Below are 22,338 nucleotides of genomic sequence, written 5' to 3'. Positions count from 1 at the left end.
TCCCCAAAGGCTGAGGATCTTGTGAAGGACTTCCTGATCTAGTTCCCACTTGTGGGAGACTGTGCTCTGCCTGCTCAGAGCGTCCGCCACTGTGTTCTCCTCTCTGGCTAGGTGAACTGCCGATACCGAGATTCCTTCTTGAATTGCCCAGTACCAGAGCTGCATTGCCTCTCTGCACAGTGGTAGTGACCCTACACCTCATCTCTTGTTGAGGTAGTACATGGCCACTGTGTTGTCCGTCATTATCAGGACATTCTTTCCCCGTACAAAGGGCAGAAAAGCCTTCAGCGCAGGTCTGATTGCTCTCCGCTCCAAAAGATTGATGTGTAGTTTGGACTTCGATGGAGACCAACGACCGCTGATTGGCAAATCATTGGCATTGGCTCCCCACCCCGTGAGTGAGGTGTCTGTCACTACTGTAATCTCCGTCCATGGTTGCCAAAGAGGTTCTCCCTTCATAATATTTTCCTTGCAGGCCCACCACAGAAGAACCTATGAGACTGTGGTTGGAATCTGCAGTCGGTCCGACATCTTTCCTGAGAATTGGGACTTTTGAAGGGATCTCATTCTCAGGCGGGCCCTGGCACCAGAAAAATGCAGGATGCCATGAGGCCGAGTAACCTCAAAAAATCAAAGGGAGAAAGACTCTGGGCACTCTGAAATTTGGTAACCATCTGAAGACTGTCTTGAGCCCTCATCTCAGGTAGCAAGCTATTTCCCAAGGATGTGTCTAGCACAGTTCCGATGTACTGGAGTTTTTAAGAAGGTGTCATATGGGACTTCTTGTAATTGAGGGAGAAGCCCAGTCTGTGAAGGGAGTGGCAGGTGACTTTGAGATGATCCAAGACTTGTTCGGGAGAACGTGCCTGAATTAGCCAATCATCCAGGTAGGGGTAGACATGAATCCCCCGTCTACTGAGATTCGCTGCCCCTACAGCCATCAGTTTAGTAAAAACCCTCAGGTGGAGGTCAGCCCGAAAGGCAGAACTCTAAACTGATAATGAGAACTGCCAACTGCGAAACTCAGGCATTTTCTGTGCTTGAGATGGATTGGCACATGAAAATAAGCATCCTGAAGGTCCAATGACACCAACCAATCCTGGAGTTGGAGGGCCTGAAGGATCTGAGAAAGTGTGACCATCTTAATCATGTCCTTCCTGAGGAACTTCTTCAAGTATCTCAAGTCCAAGATGGGTCTCAGTCCTCTGTACTTTTTGGGGATCAAAAAATATGGGGAGTCCCATCCCTTGTTCCTCTCCACTACAGGTACTGGTTCTGGATTGTTCTGAGGTCTTCTTATAAAAGGAAGGCAGTAACCGTGTGCTACGGTTTCCACAGCCCAAGCATCCAAAGTAATGTCTTGCCATTCTTCCAGATGCAGAGACAGTCTTCCCCCCACTGGTGAACTGTGACTCAAGACCTCAGAGTGGTTTTGTGGCAGCTGCTGCAGAGGCTGATGATAAGGAGGCTGCTGCTTGAGCTGGCTTAGCACCTCTACCTCGTCCACCACGAGGAAATCATCTCTGGCCCCTTTGACCTGCCATTCTACTCACCCTTCGAACTGAGTATTACTAGCGAAAAGATCTACACTTCCAAGGTTGTCCACTAGGACAAAAAGGCTGAGGTTGCCTAACAGCGGCACCTAAAGATTTGGCTGGCACCTTTGAGGTCTGCAACTCCTCAATGCTCTCGTCAGCCTTGTTGCCAAAAAGATCAGAACCGTCAAAAGGCATGTTGAGAAGCCTAGATTGCACATCCGGTGCAAAACCCGACTTCCTCAACCACACAAATCTGCGCATAATAGGTGTGGGAGCTATGGATCTGCTGATGCTATCCTGATTGAACTGATTCACAATTAGCTTCTTTGCTGTCCTTAACAATAGCTAAGAAGCCATCCCTTTCTTCCCCTTTGGGAATGTGCTCTGCCGCCATAGAAATGCAATCCCACAGAGTATACGAGCATTTTGCAAGGGCACAAGTGGAGTTGGCAGATTTCAGTGCCATGCTCCCTGCAGAAAATACCTTTAGCGCCCATCCATCTGCACGCTTGTCGTCCCTATCAGGAGGGATGGTAGGGTCCGCTGCTTGTTTTCAAGTAGCTGTAGCCGTCTGCACCACCAGACTCTCTGGAGTGGGGTGTTTCGACAGGTAGTCAGGGTCACTACTGGAAGGGCAGTATTTTTTTGTCAGATTATTGTTAACTGCCGGATTGGCTTCCAGACTGTCCCAGTTCCTAGCCACCCTTTTTCGTAATCTCACATTAAAAGGCAAAACAGGGTCAGTCTGTAGCCCCTTATCCAAAATATCGGTGAGATCATCTTGCTCATAAGGGAGTGGTGGCCTACCCCACCCCATGTATTCTACTACTTTCCACATGAGTTGCATGTATGATGCGTCAGCATGTTCAGCAGGCTCATCTCTTCCAAACTCCAATTCTAGTGAAGTATCTACTCCACTTGCAGATTGTAAATTATCATACAAGTCCTTAATTCTGGTCTCCTCCCATATAAAACACTCTGGTACATTGGGTGTATCGTATTGTAATCCAAAAGGAACATCTTCCTCATCAGAATGTTTCTCTTCTTCAAAAATTGAAGTGAGTGATTTGTAAAACTCCTTTTTGGGAAAAGGAGTATACATTTTGTCAAGTTTGGACGTAGTAGTCTTCAACGTCGAAGGTTTCTTTATTGGCGCCGACTGAGGAGGGGTGCTCGGCTTCGATGGTACAGCCTGCAAATGTGGCGTCGATGTCGACTTCAGCATCGAGGGCCTGGTGGGCATCGAAGGCACCGCCGGCATCAAAGGTCTTGATGCTGTTGAGAACCTCGACCTTGACTTTTCTTGCTTGTGTCTCGTATCATCGGATGGAGGCCTCGAGGGCTCCCAATGCCGTTTTCCCACGCTCGAGGGATTTCGGGCGAGACCTTTTCCTACCACCTTCCTTCAAAGGCTTGGTAGGAGCACGGCTTTGCTTTTCGAATGATTTTTACATTTCCGACCTAAAAGCTTCTCATTCAGCTGGTGTAGATTTTTTCGTAGGGCAGGCTACCCTTTCGGACGAAGAAGTCAGCGAAGCCAGCCTTTCGGTACCTTCTCTTCGACTTCTTCGAAGATGAAGAAGAATGGTGGGAACCACTCCTCGACTTAGAACGCTTGGCCTTCCTCCTCCGAGGAGAGTCGCACCTCGACTCGTGGGTCAAAGGCCTAGCGGGTCGAGGCTTAGTTTTGTGTATGCTAGGAGGTTTTCCCTTAGATCCTAGACTAGGTAGGGAATCCCCTGGTAGAGTAGTCTATTTTTGTGTAAAATAAAATGTCAAACCTTTAGAAAACTAAACAAAGTCGTGAGTCGCACATTACTGACCCCTCACCATGCCCAGATGGCTTTGAAACGACAAGCAAGTATCCATGAGAATTCAGTTACAGCAGACATTAAAGCTACACAAGCACTGCAACAATTATTAGTAGTAGTAGTACATTTATTTATTTCGGATTAACAAGAATCGATAAAACATACATGTTCAAGCGTCTCGCGCCACTAACCACAATCAGAATAAGTAATTATTAGTGCCACAAAAGAAAAACACATTTTCATTCCTCATCTGCAGTGTTTGCACTAACCTAAAAGGTGTCTCATTCAACCATTCATACATTACCCTTTTAATTCAAATTAGATAACTTGTCACATGTCTCCAGTATGTGGTGTCTGAGTTCAAGTGTGGGCGTTTTTAATATTTCAGACACCAAGAAAGGATAAAGACCGTCTCCTTGAGTGCAAGTTGGATATTGGAAGAGTAACTCTGGAATTTTCAGTTGCACAGCATAAGAGGAGGAAATACACTAGAAAAATTATCTAAAAGTGAAAACGGAATAGACACATGCCATAGTGATCCTTATCCTTCAAGGACTTAATGAGAAACAAAATAATTCATGCTTTTTATGACTAAGCTCATGATTTGTCTACTGCCAAAAAGGATGAGTGTTATACGTCCAAGTTTATTATAGGAGATGCACCCAGAGAATATGGCTGCATTTGACTACCTGGGCTTCAGTATCGAGAGTTCATTAAATTGGGCATCACAGAGTGAGAAAAGTAGGAATATCTGAAGGGGGAGGGAATGTTGGAGGTCTCTAGGCAGTATGGCGATAGGGTGATAGCCAGTGCTGTAATGGTTTTTTACCCACAAGTAGCAGCAGTGACTGCCTCTGAACTGCAGGGTCACAATAATATTAAAATGATGATTGCAACAAGCGAAAATAGGACCCTAAGGAGATAATTGTGGCTTTAAAGTAATGCCCTGTCTATACCAATGAAGATGGAGTTTGGCCTTAATGGAATTGAATACACTTATGTACTGGATTATGATTTGGAACTATGAGAATCCAAAGGCCTATTATTATTCTCTTGCAGATGTTTTTGGATTGGATGATGTGAGAGCTTTACCTTGGTTCAAATATGTTAACCAAGTTACATCTCCCTGAACTATGGGGTAATCCTTGCTGCTATGTTTTGCAAGCCAAAGTTATTTTACAAGAGACATACAAGGATGGGCAATGAGCAAAATATGCCCTATTGTAGAGAGCTCCCGTTTACTAAATGATTATCTGGAGATCAAAAGTGTAATAGGGGTTGAAATCTATCTGGATAGACTGGAAATAAAGGATCAGGCCCTGCTACTTAAAATGAGGGCGGTAATCTTGCCCATTCAAACATTTACAGTGTCATGGCAGGGAGGTGATTCCACAAAATGCCCTTATTGTTTACATCAGGATGAATCACTAATACATTTCCTACTGCTTTGCACCTGTACAAAACGTCAGAATTTGTATGTTCTCCAGTGGCTGGGTAACAACAGAGAATGTTGCTAAGTTTTTGACAGCAGCATGGCAGAGGCGATTCGAGTATTCCCTTCTGATGCAATATTTCTTAGAGGCTTAATGTGGTTGCGGTCTACCACCAAAGGAAAGAAGGAAAGATAGTGTTTTTCGATGTATCATTGGGGCTTTCATAGGAAGCTAGGTAGCCCATATTTTTAAAATGGTTCTTAAATCGTGTTCAAAGATTTGATCTATTTTGTCATGTTATTGTATGCATTTGTTATGTAGTAATGGCCACTAAACAGCAGTTTTTGCCCCTGTGTGTATTATTTGGGGCCTGAATTATTTTACATGCTGCACATAGCACTTTCTTTTACGAACCCGGGGATGCTCTATTTATTTACTTATATCATGATATTTCTGGAATCATTTGTGACTCAGAGATGGTAAGAGTGGCAATCTAGCATTAGAGTATCTTAATAACACGTGCTAACTAACGCACAATAAATCGATTTCCCACTTTAGCCATACGCCTGGGACTTTGGAAGCCTATGACGCAGATAGATTTCTAGGAGCCTAATTGTTATTTTATTGACCTTGTCTGTGTATTTTGCACAGGTATTGCCTTAATAATTCGAATTTTCAATATCCTAAAATGTCTCGGGTGTTTGGACATTTAAAAAAAAGAATGTTATATGTACATTCTATAAGTCACCCATTTTTAATCATGTATCATTCTATGTTTCAACAACAACTATTTATAATAGATCAGAGTAAATAGGTATAAAATCATTGATCATTAAACTCAGCGCATGATCGCCATATCTAACAAAGAGGAATTTGTTGCTTGGTGCTCAAGAGTAAAGTAAGAGATTACAACATTTCAATTCATGAGGACCTCCAGTTCAGTTGATTTAGTGGAACAAGCAAAGCCTGAGCTACAAGTTCTGTGATGACAAGCGGACAAGCCTTGGATTCACATTTCTTAAGATTGAAGGTAAGAACGCAGTGTTTCTTGATGAGTAAGGTGCTTAGATCAGGGATGTTTTAAATGTTTATCTTGTCACTATTTAGTTGTGTTTTGCTCCAAACACTCCACCTGAAGAATGGAGTTAGACTCAAAGGGGCCGATTCATGGAACAAACGTGCGCCGAAAATCTTGGCGCAGGCAGGCGCAGGCAGGCGCAAGCGCGAAAAAACAGGCGCACGCGTGTGATTCATGGAAGTCCCTGCGCGCGTTTTCCTCGGGATGTGCTCCAAACCCGTGCATGGCACTCAGTCATTGCAATATCCCGAACGGCGTGCGCGACGCGCACAGTGAAAGCGCACAACCTCGGCGCTTACACCAGAAAGTGGGCGGAACACAGGGCGTAATGCGCGGAATGGGGAACAACGCGTGAAAATAAGGGCGTAACTGGGGATGTACTGCAGGGAAGCAGACGGAACGCCCACACGCACTTGAACCACACGTATTCATGGAATGGAATAGGGCAAAGCCGCGCACAGCCAAAGACACGCACAAGCCGAAACACGTCCATCACACGAAGGCAGGCGGTAGCGTCCCTGCGCATTACAAAAGTGGCAATATACAGCAATGATGAATGTCCCATACTGCGATTGGGCCTGTGCGAGCGGGGCACGTGTATTTCGGGGGTGCGTGGGAAGTTTCACATGCGATTGAGTGGGGTACGTGTATTTCGGGGGTGCGCGGGAAGTTTCACACGCGATTGAGCGGGGTACATGTATTTCGGGGGTGCGCGGGAAGTTTCACACACGATTGAGCGGGGTACGTGTATTTCGGGGGTGCGCAGGAAGTTTCACACGCGATTGAGAGGGGTACGTGTATTTTGGGGGTGCGCGGGAAGTTTTACATGCGATTGAGTGGGGTACGTGTATTTCGGGGGCGCGCGGGAAGTTTCACACGCGATTGAGCGGGGTACGTGTATTTCGGGGGTGCGCGGGAAGTTTCACACGCGATAGGCCTTGGGCGTGCGGGGTACCACTCACCGTCTGCGTGTAGAAGAACGCGTAGCCAACACCCACCCGCTGTGAAGTAATAGCGTGTGAACCCCAACGCCTGGAAAACACACGCACCGCACCCCACGGAAAGCACGTACAGAGCAATGGAAATCCACGTGGGATCTTCAAGCCCTGCCAGGGCAACAGACACGCTTACGCGCTAAGGGCCTTTGGTCCAATGAAATTTCGTATGCGTGCTGACGCGCTTATGCGCTAAGGGCCTTTGGTCCAATGAAATCGCATATGCGTGCAGACGCGCTTACACGCTAAGGGCCTTTCCTCGAATTACACGCTGACGTGCAATTCTTTCACGTGCCAAATCACTTCGTATCAAGCTGGCCACGCGAAAACACACGGAAGACCACGCTCCTGCCCAAAAGGCCGAATCACTGCCCCCCAGAGCCCCAAGCACGCTCCCACCTGCCATCTGCTGCTGCCTGACTGCCTGCTGCCCTCGTGCCCTGCCATTTGGTGCCTGCACATCAACCATCTGCAGGGGTCCAGTTGCGGTGCCCACCCCTGCTGGAACAGAAGACTCCCGACTGGGATACCAACGCTCCACAGCCCAGCCCCAGGACCCAGTTGCCCACCCACGCCTGCCTCGGGGGTCGCCATGTCGGGGCAAACACCATCTGATACCACTGGCGACCCCCAGCCAGAGGGGCAGAGGGCCACCAGCTTCAGTCAGAAGGAAGTTGGTGTCCTGGTGGAGCTTGTCCTGGGGCATTATGATGCCCTCTTCGGATCATCACGCGCCGACAAGGAAGGACGGGACAGGATCTTTGTGGTTGCCATCAACGCGGAGGGGGTGGCAACCCGCAACATCAAGCAAGTCAAGAAGCGCTGGGAGGACTTGAGGTCCAGGACCCTCATAAAGGCCCGGCGCCTCGTGGAGGGGGGCCGGGGCAGCATGAGTACCATCCAGATGAGGGTCCTGGAACGCGTACGCCCAGCGCTCCATGCCCAGATCCTTGAGAGGCAGACCCGCCTGGAGTCGAGCGGTAAGTGGCCAAGCATTGCTGTGTGAGACAGGGCATGTTGCAGTGTGCTGGTTGTCTGATACTTGCCTGTATGTGTGACATAGGCCATGTACGCATGTGTGTGTGCAGGGACATCATGGTCATGCATGTGAGACCAGTAATGTGTGAACCACACGGTTGGTGCACCTGTTTAAATGCAACATGGGGAGCCCTATGCGGAATGGACACATGAGAGCATGCCAGTCTCTGTTCCTGGACATGGGTGGGGGTGAGGGATGGGTGCTGATGCCATGTACATGTATGGTGTCCATGTCCGTGTGTCTGACCTGCGTGTCTGGGACTTGTGAATGCCATGGATGCATGACACATGTCTGTGACAATGTTCAGATTCACTGATGCAGCCTAGTTATCTTGCATCCACTGTGTCTGGGGTGTACGAGGCCAGATGGATGAAACTACGGTGAAGTGTGTGCATGTGATAGGCATGACCGATGATGCATGTGAGTTCCAAAACAACATTGTATGTTTCAAGAGTCCCTTGGACATGTAGGCTAATGTCCAGAGCATGCGCCATGCCTGTTACTGCATGTGTTTTGCCTGCACTGACCCATGTGTTGTGGAGGGACATGATGGAAGTGATCTTTGACAGTGCCACTCATCTGCTATTGCTTCCTGTCTAGGGGACCATTGTACAGTACCCTGATGCTTGTGTTCTATGTCTCCCTCTACACAGCGCCAAGTGAAGAAGAGGGCGGAGACGGCGCTGTGGAGCAAAGTGGCGGGGAGGCCCCACGGCTGCAGCGGAAGGGGTGGGTGAGCCCCCACAGGGGCTTGCAACGGCGGAAGATGGTGTGGAGCCATCCAGGTTAGTGGTTTCCATAGAGGAGATGGAGGACGCTACTGAGCTGCACATGGGGCCTGGTCGGGGCATCCCTGCTGGTGCAAGTGGTGCAGGCCAGGGGCAGGAGGAAGCACAGGTCGCCGTGGAGGGGCCTGTGCATGTCACTGTCCCTGACACTGTGACTGCACCACCATGCACCAGCAGGGATGCCCCATTCCAGGCCCATCCGCAGGTAGGGGGGATGTCCATGTCATCTGACTCCCCTCCACCTGCGGACGAGGGGACCCCTGGCCGTATGGAAAAGGTCCCGATTGGTGTTGCGTTGCGCACGGGTGTCATCCGTGATGACATGCGTGCTTACCGGGGGGAGCACGCACGTCATCACGAAGAGCACCGTGCCAACGTGGCCCAGTTGGGAGCGCCCATGGTCGGGGGTTTCGTACATGTGTCGGCCACTCTGGCGAACTTCTCCTCCTCTGTGGAGGCTATGCGCCAGTCGTGCTCCATGCCGTCTTCCGGCCCAGATGCCACCAGGGACCCCTGTGGACCTGCCCCGACCAACGCAGCCAACTCGGTGGGGATCTCATCTCTGCCACAGCCAGGAGTCGGAGGGCCAGCAGGGGTGGACACACCAGCAACTGGACCCCAGCAGATGGAGGATGTGACGGCATCATTGGGCAGGGCACGTGCACGACAGCGTCGGTGGATTCCATCAGCCTGGATGCCGTCGTGCTGGTAGAGGCAGTTGCGTCGGAGGCAGCGGCAGGCTTGACGTGGGAGGCATCATGGCTCGGGGCCATCAACATCAGGGGGGCAGGCATCGGCCAGAGGACAGGAGAACCCTGGAATGGGAGTGTCTTCCGTGTGGGAGCGGTTGGGCCAGCAGATAGGTGCGGAGTGGCGGCGGCGGGCAGAGGAGGAACGGCTCACAATGGTCAGGGCGGAGAACTCCATGCGGAGGGCGCTGAGGCGGGCTGAGTGCCTCGAGAGTATTCGCAGGGAGTTGGAGTTGGACACCGCATTATCCCTGCGAGACCTCGGGGCCAGGGAATATGCCCGCCTCGCCTCCAAGCCATTGAACAGGAGTTCGATGATGCCCTGGCCCATGACATCAACCAGTGAGCCGTCGGACTATCACGCCGCCTTTGTATATAGTTATTTAGGTTTAGGTTTCATTTCTTTATTATTATGATTTGGAGTCCACGGACTTTGCTCCACTTTTTGTATATAGTTGTATTTTACATAGGGTTCTTGGTAGGTTTCATTTGCTTTTGGGATAATGGACCCTTCAGACTTTCGTTTTCAATTTTCAGGACATGTATATACTTTCTTTTACGTCATATTCACATGGAGTAATGTTTTTTTATGCTTTCCATCTTTGGATTTCGTTCTATGGACTTTGGGGATGCACCACTTATATTTTTTCATATTTTGGATTTCTTTTCTTGCTTGGATTTGACTTTCTTTTTCTTATTTCAAATATTATTTCTTCATTTGCATGTGTGCTTTTCATGTTGACATTTGTTATACATTTTAATACATTTCTTTATTCAACATTATTGGTGTGGTGTACAGTGATGATTTTGGTGCATGTCTCCATGAGCATTGGCACAGTCATGTGTTACAACTGTGTGGCTCTGTAGGACATTTGCTGATGGGCATGCTGGTTCTTTTCAGACTATCATGGAATGGGTGATTTACTAGGGAGTGGGTGCAGTGGTTCGTTGGGTGTTTGCACTGAGGGGTGGAGGGGTGGTATTTGGGTTGGCATTAGGGCCATGGGTCTGTATAGTCATGGCGTGGTGTTTGGGGGACATGTGTGGGGGCCTGCTGGCAGGTGCACCACACTGCTGGGGGGTGGGGGTGCAGGGGGACATGAGTGGGACATGAGTGGGGGCCTGCTGGCAGGTGCCCCACACTGCTGGGGGGGTGGGGTGCAAGGGAACATGAGTGGGACATGAGTGGGGGCCTGCTGGCAGGTGCCCCACACTGCTGGGGGGTGGGGGTGCAAGGGGACATGAGTGGGACATGAGTGGGGGCCTGCTGGCAGGTGCCCCACACTGCTGGGAGGTGGGGGTGCAGGGGGACATGAGTGGGGGCCTGCTGGCAGGTGCCCCACACTGCTGCGGGGTGGGGGTGCAAGGGGACATGAGTTGGTGATCAGTAGTGCATGGAGACATGTGCCTTTGCTGGGGGGCATGCCCATGTTGGGTGGGCTGCCTGCGGGATATGACCAGGGGTGCAGGGTAGTCCCCTGTGGTGTAGGCTGCCTGCAGGGGCCGTGGAGGGTGTACAGGGAACACCTGGGAGGACCCACACTGCCAAATCACGTGTAGGACCCCCGGCACACCCGAAATACACGTACCCTGCTGGAATCGCTTGTGAAACTTCCCGCGCACCCCAGTAATACACGTACCCTGCTGGAATCACGTGTGAAACTTCCCGCGCACCCCTGAAATACACATACCCTGATGAAATCGCGTGTGAAACTTCCCACGCACCCCTGAAATACACGTACCCTGCTGAAATCGCGTGTGAAACTTCCCACGCACCCCTGAAATACACGTATCCTGCTGAAATCGCGTGTGAAACTTCCAGCGCACCCCTGTAATACACATACCCTGCTGGAATCGCGTGTGAAACTTCCCGTGCACCCCAGTAATACACGTACCCTGCTGGAATCACGTGTGAAACTTCCCGCGCACCCCTGAAATACACATACCCTGATGAAATCGCGTGTGAAACTTCCCACGCACCCCTGAAATACACGTACCCTGCTGAAATCGCGTGTGAAACTTCCCGCGCACCCCTGAAATACACGTATCCTGCTGAAATCGCATGTGAAACTTCCAGCGCACCCCTGTAATACACATACCCTGCTGGAATCGCGTGTGAAACTTCCCGCGCACCCATGATATACACGTACCCCGCTCGCACAGGGCCAATTGCGTGTGAAACTTCCCACGAACCCCAGTAATACACGTACCCCGCTTGCCGTGCTAGTACAGGGTTAGCGCACCCCTTTGCGCTGGATTGGGGATTTTGATGGCTTTTCCCTGCGCGAGGGGCGTTCTTGGGGGCGTAACTGGCGCTGCTGCAGGGTCGCTGCGCCACTGTGCGCCACGGCTAGTTTTGGTAGCTGAAATCCATGAATACGCTGTGCGCGGACATGGATTTTAGCGCACGCGGCTGGCGCAGAGATATGCTCGCGCACACTGTGCACCAGCCGCGTGTGCCACTTGTGCGCTAAATTCTATGAATTACCCCCAAAATGTTTTCGAAAAAATGTAATCATGTTAAAGATGCATTGCAATGTGTGGAATGAATTGCTTTGTGAGAATGTAACAATAGCGGTCACAAGCAAAACAGATTTTTTAAGCATCTAATTAAGCACAGTCTTTTTTTCTGTCACACACATCGACTATAAGTGCATGACTTTCTGAAAAGTATCATTTTTCCTTGGTATACACCTGTGCACATAACCATCAGACCTTTCTTCAACCCAGAACCCAGGCACAACTGGAAGGCGATACAACAGTTTCCAATGTGTAATTCTAAATTCCAAAGATATGTAGGTTTTAAAACTTTGATCTCTGATAAACAGTTTGCAAGTTTTTCAAATAATATATCTTTTTCATACTAATGTTGACCTTAAAGGCAACTGTTGCATAAAGACAGCAATTGTTTTTCTGACTTGTCCCTCAGACAAGTTGCAGATTTTGAAACCTTTTGAAACCTTGTATTCGACTAGCTGAAAAATCTATGGAGAGATGGAACAAAATATCCCACAGATCTCTTCATTGGATGTTGTGGAGTGAAGTGATTTGTAAAGGAAAACCACAGCACAGATCATTATCAAAATGAAAAAGGAACATATCATTGGCTGTACACACTGAGAGTTGCATTTCACAGAAATATGGAGAAAAACACAGATTATTTTCACATGTAACCATTAAGTTGAGTGCAAGCAGTCTTAAGGGGGACCCTGCTAGTTTCTTAAAATTACTGATGTTATTTTAAAAGATATAGTGGAGTGAGAGGTTTGAAAACACATAATTGGGAAATTGGATCATTTCGAATTTTAATCAAATAGACTAAAAATGTGTTTTGCAGCCTCGAAGTAGCGTCCATGTGTTTTAGTGATTCCAGTGTAGCAGCTAATGCTTCCTGGCTGGTATACAGTTTGGCACTATAGAAATGTGCTCAAAGGTTTAACTGATGCAGTCTCCAATGTTACCTCGCTATGCCTGAAGCTTTGCAATGGGTTCCTGGCTTGCATACAGTGTGGCAAATGAACCCATTTTGGATGGTGCAGTGTCTGCTGTTATCTCAGCTTGTCTCATGCTTGGTAATGGGTGCCAAACATTTGAGCTTAGATGCCCAATATTTCTGTTGTGTGTGTCCTGTGCCCCTCGTGCATTAGGGATGCCGAACAGTAGTGTCTGGCAGCTGTTGGTGAGAAATGGTGCTGGAGGGGAGTCTTCTGACTTTGTTGATATGATTGCACTGCTGGACCTGGGCGCAAAGTTGGTCATAGTGTCATAAATCCACTGTCTTTCAGGCATCCTCAGATACTTGAGCTCCCAAGTCCTTCTTTGTGTGGTATTTGAGATGCCACCTTTTAAAATGATCATGGATAGATCCAGCAATGAATGCCCATCCTCTGTGACGTGTCGACCCACTGGTGTTTCTGTTTTGATTTGAGATGGTGTATATATGTTGGTTCATCCTTTCACGCAGCTCTTTGCAGGTCTCGCCCATGTAATTCCCTTGAATGCATTTTTTTCATTGGATGAGGCATACAACATTGGATAATTTGTAGTTGTATGTCCGTTGTATCTGTATTGTTCAGTTTTGCAGGGTTGTTATGGCAGATCTGGTGGAGAATTGTTGGCATGTTTTGCATCTGCTGATGTTGCAAGGGTACTTTCCAGGTCTTCCTTGTTCTTGATCTAGTGGAAATGTGCTCCTGATCAAAGACTGTGCAGGGTTTCTTGGTTGCTTGTATGCAATTAGGGGAGCTTCTTTGAAGCTGTCCCTAAGTTCATCATCCCTTTTGAAAATTGGTTGTAGGTCCTTAACAATCCTATTCAGTTGGGTTATTGCTGGTTGATAGGTGTCAACCAAAGGTATTCGTTCTGTCTCTCTTGTGTCTCTGTATTGTAGCAGGTTATCTCTGTGTATTATCAATGCATGGCCAAATTCCCTGTCCATTTGCAGGAAGGATAGGTGAAGTGTGGTTAGTTGGCTGTTCCTTGTTTTCCTGTTGGAGCATATTAATTGGTTACCAACGTGACGTTCCCAGGTGAGCTGATGTGACTCTCCCCCGCACCCCCTGACCCTTTCTGGGATAGTTTTTATCTCAGGCCGTGTCTCCATGTGCCCCTTGGCCCTGCCTCCACTTCCCGACTCCCTCCCTTCCTCTTCCCCTCACTTTGCCTGCCTCCCGGCCCTTCTTCCACCCGTGATTGGTTATTTCGTGCTTGCACTGTTTGTGGTATGCAGCTACACAGTGGGATAACGCCATTACCAACGCGGCATTCCCAGGTGAGCTGATGTGACCCCCAACCCTTTCTGGGCCAGTTTTGATCTCGGGCCGTGTCTCCATGTGCCCCTTGGCCCTGCCTCCACTTCCCGACTCCCTCCCTTCCTCTTCCCCTCCCTCCACCTTTGAATGGTTGGCACTCTGGTTTTAACCGAACCCCCCATGGTAGCCCTCTGCCTGGCAGCCCCAGCGGCTAAGGGCCCAAGGCAAAGGGTGGCTCCTACAGAGGCAGCTCCAAGACGTGTCTGCAGGTTGTCAGCAGGGGAAGCCAGTTGCCAGCCATCGACCAGCAGAAACTAGCACGGTAGGATCAGCCTATGGGGGGATTCGTACACAAGTTGCATTATGAGGTGGCTATGTTCCCACGATACAGGACTCTCAAATATAGCTGTGTTTAGTTTTGCACACAAATTGCATCATGAGTTAGCTGTGTTTAGGCTTGTGCACAATTTGCATTGTCAGGTGTAGGCCCCTCTCCCACTATAAAGGACTCTCAAGTCTAGCTGTGTTCAGTCTTGTACACAAATTGCATTGTTAGTTAGCCGTGTTTAGTCTGCTTATCATATGCCGATACCAGCTACAGCAGGTAACCTAGGCCCATCGCTACAGGACTTCCAATTCCAGACCCGGACAAACAAGCAATTCTCGCAGCCTACAGTGCGTATAGCTCACACCACTAGCATGGGCATAGGCCACAGGCACGGCTAATCACCCATGCACAATAGAACACGTCTACGGCTAAGGACATCCGGCCTAATTGCACACACAGCCATCCAGACTGAAACACCTGACTTACCACAACATCTCTGCCACTAGCATACAGCGATCACCACCCGGTATAGCTGGTCTCACATTGCCTCTCTGAACAACAACAATCTATCTCTAACCTCAAGAGCACCCACCCACATGTCTGACCTCTATTTGGGCTGCTTAGTCGAGCCTTGCCAGCCACTCAAGTCTTAGAATGGCAAACATGCACACACGCATCTAAGCTAATCCCCTAGAAACTCTAACCACATTGACTTCGGTCACCAAGGGCGTTCAACCAAGGAAAAAGCGCATTGGGGCCACACAAGTGTGGAAAGAGCGCTATATAAATAACAAAATACAATACAATACAATATGCATTGGAATCGGATGGAATCGCTGTAGATAATGGACCATTTTGAGTGGCTTAGGTGGAGACTTGCTCTGTGCAGGTATTTATTCCTATTAGTGGGTTTCTTGTATCCAGCTGCTTCTAGATAGCCGTTTCTGCCAACCAAGCTGGTTGTATCCAGGAAGTTTATACTCTCCTTGAAGTATTCCATGGTGAACTAACTTAATGCATCGGTGGATGCCTAGTGATTCATGGAATTGTTTAAGAGAGTCTTCACCTTCTGTCCAAATTAAGATGTCGTCAATGTAGCGCAGGTATATTAGTGGTATCGGGGATTGTTGTAGGAACTCCTGTTCATGATCGGACGGCCCGGATTTCCTTGTGGATCTTTGGGAGCAAATAAAAGGTCCCAGGAGTTGAATTGTTCGGTCAGATGTTGGAGTTGTTCCTCTGCGCCGCTTTGCATGTATTTGTCAATTTGTTGTAGTTTTTTTGTGCTCCATGGTGGGTTCATCACTAAGTTCCAGGTAATAATTTATGTCAAGGAGTTGTCTGTATGGTTCCATTTTGTATTACTGTGTATCCAGGACCACAACGGCACCACCTTTGTCAGCTGGTTTTATCATATTTTCCTTGTTTGCTTTAAGTGTTCTTATTGCACTTCTCTCTTGGGAGTGAGCATGGGGGTGTGAGGCTCTGTTCAGTCACCTGTTTGTTGTGTATGTCAGCTCTTATGTGTTTTTTGAGACAGTCAATGTAAGTTTCAAGTCCACTTGGCGGTGTCCAGTTTGAATACTTTTTTGTGCCATCATAATGTGAGGCAGCCCTTTGTTCGTTGCCTTGTTCATGGAAGCATTGTATATGGTCTTCAATTTACCCACAGAGTTGAATTTTGTCTAGTTCTTGGCTGGGGCAGAAGGTCAGTCCTTTGGAGAGTACAGTCTGTTCAGCATGTGAAAGTGCATGCCTAGAGAGGTTGATGAATGATAGTTGATTGGTGGTGAGGTCTCCCATCAGGTTCTCCTTGTTGGCCCTGTTTGTTGTTAGTTGATTGATGGGGAGTTCTCTCATCAGGCCTTCAGCATTAGCCCTGTTTGATGTGGGAATCACTGTTTCACAGGTAACCGTGTCTCTTCCCCATCCCTGAATAGTATCTTGTGTCATTCCTTCAAGGTCCAGGAGCTTCTTGTTTTTCTGAATTAGTAAAGAATTCAATGGGCCTCATTATGGGTTTGTGGGTCAGGATACAACAGTACCAGTAAGCTTGCCGGTACTGTGTATCCAGACTGGCAATGAGTTGTGCTCGCAATGCCTTTCATTCCTCTAGGTCTGACCTGGCGGAATGAAAGGCACCCACGAGCACAGCTTGCCTGTAACACAGGCACCGTAATGATTGATGCCGGTGCTACAGGCATCCCCATTACCATTGAGCCCTATGGGGCTCGAATGGGAATCACCCGATTCCGGCACCTGCGAAAGGGCAATTACTGGGTCTGGCGGGCTGGAATACCCTGGTAATTGCCCATTCGCGGGTGCCGAATTTTTTCTGAATACAAGGGCTATCCTGGTGAAAGAGGACATAGAAGATTCCCTCGTGGTGAACGCAGGAGAGGTGCTAAGCCCACCCACGCAGCAGCGTCTTTACCATCAGCCGCTGCTTCAGCCCCCTCAAAACCACTCTTGAGGTCTTGATCACGACACCCTGGTGGGAAGCTGACTATCACAGCATCTGAAAGAATGGCGAGTTATTGCTTTGGATGCATGGGCACTGGAAACAGTAACCCAGGGTTACTAACTCCCTGTATAAGAGACGTCAGGATCACCCACTCGGAAACCATTCGCTAAATGTTCCAGATCCATTGCTGTTGCAGGAAATGTTGACCCTGCTAGGGAAAGGTGCTATAGAACCAGTACCTGTGATGGAGAGGAACAGAGGATGGTATTCTCCCTGTTTCCTAATCCCTAAAGAAGGGCGGAGGACTGAGACCTATCTCAGACTTGAGATACTTGAACAGGTTCCTCAGGAAGGGCAAGTTCAAGATGGTCATACTTTCTCAGATCCTCCAGGCCCTCCAGCCCCAAGTTTGGATGGCATTGTTGGACCTTCAGGTTGCTTACTTTCATGTGCCAATCCGTCACAAGCGCAGGAGGTACCCAAGGTTTGCCATTGGCGATTCTCATGATCAGTTTTGAGTTGTGCCATTCGGGCTGACCTCCTCTTTGAGGGTTTTCACCAAGTTAATGGCACTGGTGGCGGCGAGTCTCAGGAGAGGGGGGATTCACGACTACCCCTACCTGGATGAATGGCTGATCAGGGCTTGTTTACCCGAACAGGCCCAAGAACATCGGAGTATCACCTGCCACTCCCTCCACAAATTGGGCTTCTCCCTCAATTACAAGAAGTCTCACATGATACCATCTCAGAGACTCCAGTTTATTGGAGCAGTCCTGGATGCATCCTTGGGAAAAGCCTCCCAAGGTGAGGGCTCAAGACATTTTCCAGATGGTCTCTACGTTTCAGTGCGCCCAACGTCTTCCAGCCTTTGACTTTTTTGAGATTGCTCGGCCTAATGACATCCTGCATTATTCTGGTGCCAGAGGCTCACCTGATATTGAGATCCTTTCAATGGGCTCTCAGAATACAGTGGTCCCAATTCTCAGGATGTTAGACCTCCTTCAAATTCTGAGAAGAGTCTCACAGGACCTTCTCTGGTGGGCTTGTGAGGACATCTTTCGGAAAAGAGAACCTTTTTGGCAACCATGGCCAGAGATAACAGTAGTGACGGAATCCTCACTCACGGGGGTGGGGAGCCCACGCCAACGATCTGAAAATCCGTAGTCGTTGGTGAAGGTGTCTCCCTGACTAGTCCCCGGGGGTCTGTCATCCAGGTGAAGAGATCATGGCCATTGTTATTAGATCCAGTTCCTGGGGGTGGACCAGTGAGGGAGGATCACCTGGATGAGGGGTCCTTGGGGAGTGGAAGTGGGACACCGACGGATGAGACGTGGTATCCCCTTCTCATGACAATTTTTCCCCAACCTTTTGCCAACACAAGGGTCAGGCAAAGTCAGGCAATTGACCTGTATCACACACACCTGACGGCCCTTCCCCACAGGGATAAAAGGCCGAACACAAGAGCACACTACGAGCAAGGCAGACTCCACATCCAGGGAGCTAACTCAGCACAGCAGTTCAAGAAGAGGAGAAAGACAGGGCATACCTAGAGGGTGACAAGCAGAAGAGTGACATTGCCCTTTTCGACCAAGGCCTTTGAGACCTCTGCAGAAGGAATCGTAAGATCGCAAACAATAGCTAGCGTGTGTTGCAGCAGATGTCTACAGTACACGAGACCCTCCTATGCTGATAACCAAGCCGGGCAGAGACGCTTGTCTCTGTGGTACCAACCTTGACTCGGAGGTAAAGAAAGCCAAGCGGTTCATCACACCCGGTGAGTCGAGGGGAGAGTCAATAAGAAACCGAACTGTGTTGAACGAAAAGATTGAACTTTGAAAAAAAAAAAGAGCTATTGATGTTAAGAGGGGGAACACCAGCAGCAAAGGAGTCCGGCACCATGTGGGTGCTTACTCAGGAAACTCTGGGCGATTTCCCGATTGTTGAAACTACTATAACCAGAAGGCCTTGGGAAAGGTGAAAAGAGGCGTCAAAGTGGTCATGCAGCGATCTTGTAAAATCCTCTGTACAGTCGAAAGTCTTTGACCAACAGATGATTGTGAAGATTCGTATTGGGAAGGAGGATGTGGTACTTGGACCTTTTAGACATGTTCTGCCTTCCAATACGTTGTGCACAAAGAGAAGACCTTCTCTTGTGAGAGGAGGGTCGGGTTCTCCATCCAAAAGTCAAGACACTCAGCCTTCACGCATGATTTCTGAGAGGCTGAGATACAAGGATTGGGACCTCCCGGATAATGTAATGGAGATTTTGCTTTCGGCCAGATGGCTAGCAAAAAAATCCCTATGCTGTTGCCTTTGGACCAAGTTCTGCAGCTGGTGTAGGGAAAAGGAGGTGGCCCCTTTTCGATGCGATACACCTGCAGTGTTATCTTTTCTACTACATTTGGCAAATCTGGGGCTCCAGATTGGAACTATCAAGTGTTATCTAGCAGGACTTCCATATTCAAGCACACCTCTGAAGAGGCATCCTATTACAAAATATCCTTAATAATTCCATTTTTTCAAGGAATCACAAATGCGTTTCCTCCTACACCATTCCAAGTACCAATTTGGGACCTTAACTTGGTTTTAAAGTTTGAGTGAGTTGCAGGCATTACCACTTTTTACAAGGATAAGGTTATCCTTAAGGTCAAACCCTCGTTTCTACCGAAGAATGTGTCCGGTTACCATTTAGCACAGAAAATTGTGCTTCCAGATTTCTATCCTCCACCTCATCCTGGCAAGGAAGAGGAAAGATTCCATAGACTCGATCTGAGGAGAGCTCGAAGCTTTTATATTTCAAGGATGGCAAAGTTACGACAGCACAACCAACTTTTTATTGGATATACAGTCAATCACCAAACAGACCCATTCCAGATGGATCATACTGGCTATTTTGGAATGTTACAGACTAGCCGGGTAAGATCCCCCAGAAGGTTTAAGGGCTCATTCCACTAGGGGCATGGCAACTTCCTCTGCCCTTCACATGGGAGTTCCAGTAAAGGACATCTGCGAGGCAGCTACCTAGTCCATCTTCCACACGTTCACAAAGCATTACTGTTTGGACACTTCTAACATTGAAGGAAGATTGGAGAAGGCAGTAGTATGCTCCATTCTGGACAAACAATACCTCTCAATTCTTACTCCCTCCTCCAAAAGAACCTAATACTGCTTTGGGAGTCTATCATAGATGAGGAATACGTGGGAGGACACAATACATTTGAAGAACAAGTTACTTACCCCTGGTAACTTCTTTCGACTGGATGTTCCTCCAGCATATTCCTCATCGCCCTCCCAATCTACCCCACTGTAGAATTTCCAAGCTTTGGACCTTGCGCTCTTTTAAGGTCTGATAATTTAAAGGCACTTATCAAGGCTGTTAATTCTGCATATGGTGACGAAAAAACAGAACCGAAGTCAACAGTCCCTGCGCGTGGTATATGTACTCGACGATGTCATCCACCAAGATGGAAGCAATTGAGGGACATCAGGTCGACCGTCTCGATGCACAGCGCCCTCTGTCGAGAGAAAACTATTTCGGAAGCAGTTAAAGCTGGAAATTAAGATATAGATGAGGAATTCGTGGGAGGAACATCCAATCGTAAGAATGTTACCAGCGGTAAGTAACTTGTTCTTCTTTTGGTATCCAATTTTGTTTTTTGCAGACAGTTAGGAAATGCATATCACTGTCCAGCTGTGCTTCCTTTCTTGTAATTATGCAGATGTGCCACTGACTCCAGACACATTTCAGTATCCTGCAAAGAAAAGTTAGACGCTGTGTTGGTGCAGTTTTAAAATCACACAAGCTGCAGATGTTGATACCTTTTATTGGACTAACTGAAAAATCTATGCAGAGATGGAAAAACCCCAATTTGAAATGATTTGTAAAGGAAAGCCACAGCGCAGTTCATTCTTTTAAAAAAGTAAAATGTTATTGGCTGGAGGAACAAAATGAAAGGAATGCGGGCATGGAATTGTTTTCTTATTTAAAAGGCCATAAACCATCCTGGAAGTAGGCGAAGCAAGGGGTTGAAAACAGTACACATTCTGAGAGTTGCATTTAACAGAAAAAAGGAGAAAAGAAGAATGGATTCTTTTCACATGTAACCATTAATTTAGGTGCAAGCAGTCTTAAGGTGGGCCCTGCTGGTTTCCTAAAATGACTGATGTTATTTTAAAAGGCGTATTGGAGTGACAGTCTAAAAAAAACGTTGTCCTTTCCTTTTGCAGGTTTATCAGATCTATGCCAAAAGATCCCCTGAAGAAGTCCACGTCATCCTGAGGTCCTTTGGCACAGACTTTGTGATACTGGAAGACAGCATATGTTATGAGAGAAGACACATCAGAGGCTGTCGTCTGCGGGATCTGCTGGATGTGGATAATGGACACGTGAGTTTAAATTATTTGCATTGAAAAATAATAATTTTGCTCAAAGGCTTAAAGAAATCAGTTGGCATGTCCAAGGTCTAATATGAAAATGAATTTAAATACTTCCTTTTTTCATGCTGTACAGATTGAATATATTGTTCGACATTTATGGGAACACTTGATTTTCGCAACTGTTTACTTCTTCACCACTTTCTGCATAAAGGTTCTGTTTGAACTTGAGAAGACCTTTTTTCTTTCTAAACTTGAATTCTTTTTGTTATGGTATATTTCTGCCTCACAACATTGACAGAAATATCCCAAATACCCATTCTTAAAATTAATTTTAGGTGCAAACATTGCACCAGTCAGTGGAGCATTTCAAGCTCCAATCCATTTTAAAACAGAATGAATCCTCAAAATGTGCTGCTGAGTAGCCCCAGTTTCTTTGCACTGTTTCGCCACCTAAAAGGACATCTTTACATTTGCAATAGTAGCCAGTTCAGGTACAAGATGGGGTAAAGACTCCTCAGGGTGGGAAATTGTGACTATATACTGATAGGTCGGTGTAAGTGTTTGTATTTAGTAAAATATGATTTTCTTTATGCTTTTTATTTGTAAGATCACTTTCTGTTTTTAACATTCTTGCAATAAGAGTATACATCCTGTCCATACATGCTTTTCATTACTAGCAAAGTGACCACGTAAATCTTGAAAAATATGACTTGCCATCAAATACAGTATTTTGTTAATTTATATATCCATGTATATGCCTACTCCCCCCACACCCGCAGCAGTAAAATTGCAGACAGTCAAATCACAGAGTCCAAGCCTTTCAGAAATACTGACAAATCCAGTACTTCAAGCATTTCACAGCCACAAGCCCTGTGCATTAACTTCTGATTTATCTTCGAATATTGTAAGCTAGCCTTAGTCCTACACCTTAAAGACTGGTAGTCTTGCATGCCACTGTCATCTTCCTTCATACTTAAAGAGAGCCCT

General features: G+C 47.6%; 1 protein-coding gene across 1 annotated transcript in view; it reads left to right on the top strand.

The window, feature by feature from the left end:
* Positions 1–22,338, top strand: part of DPY19L3 (dpy-19 like C-mannosyltransferase 3) — a 2,003,695-nt gene that overhangs the window by 1,861,620 nt on the left and 119,737 nt on the right. Inside the window, exon 18 of the mRNA XM_069635451.1 lies at positions 21,202–21,360. Within this exon, the coding sequence (XP_069491552.1) occupies positions 21,202–21,360 (159 nt within the window). The remainder of the gene's footprint in view (positions 1–21,201; positions 21,361–22,338) is intronic.

Source organism: Ambystoma mexicanum, chromosome 1q (assembly GCF_040938575.1).
Source record: "Ambystoma mexicanum isolate Mex_15411 chromosome 1q, UKY_AmexF1_1, whole genome shotgun sequence".
NCBI lineage: Eukaryota > Metazoa > Chordata > Amphibia > Caudata > Ambystomatidae > Ambystoma > Ambystoma mexicanum.
The sequence above is the reverse complement of the archived record's forward strand: the minus strand, read 5'-3'. Positions and strand labels throughout refer to the sequence as shown.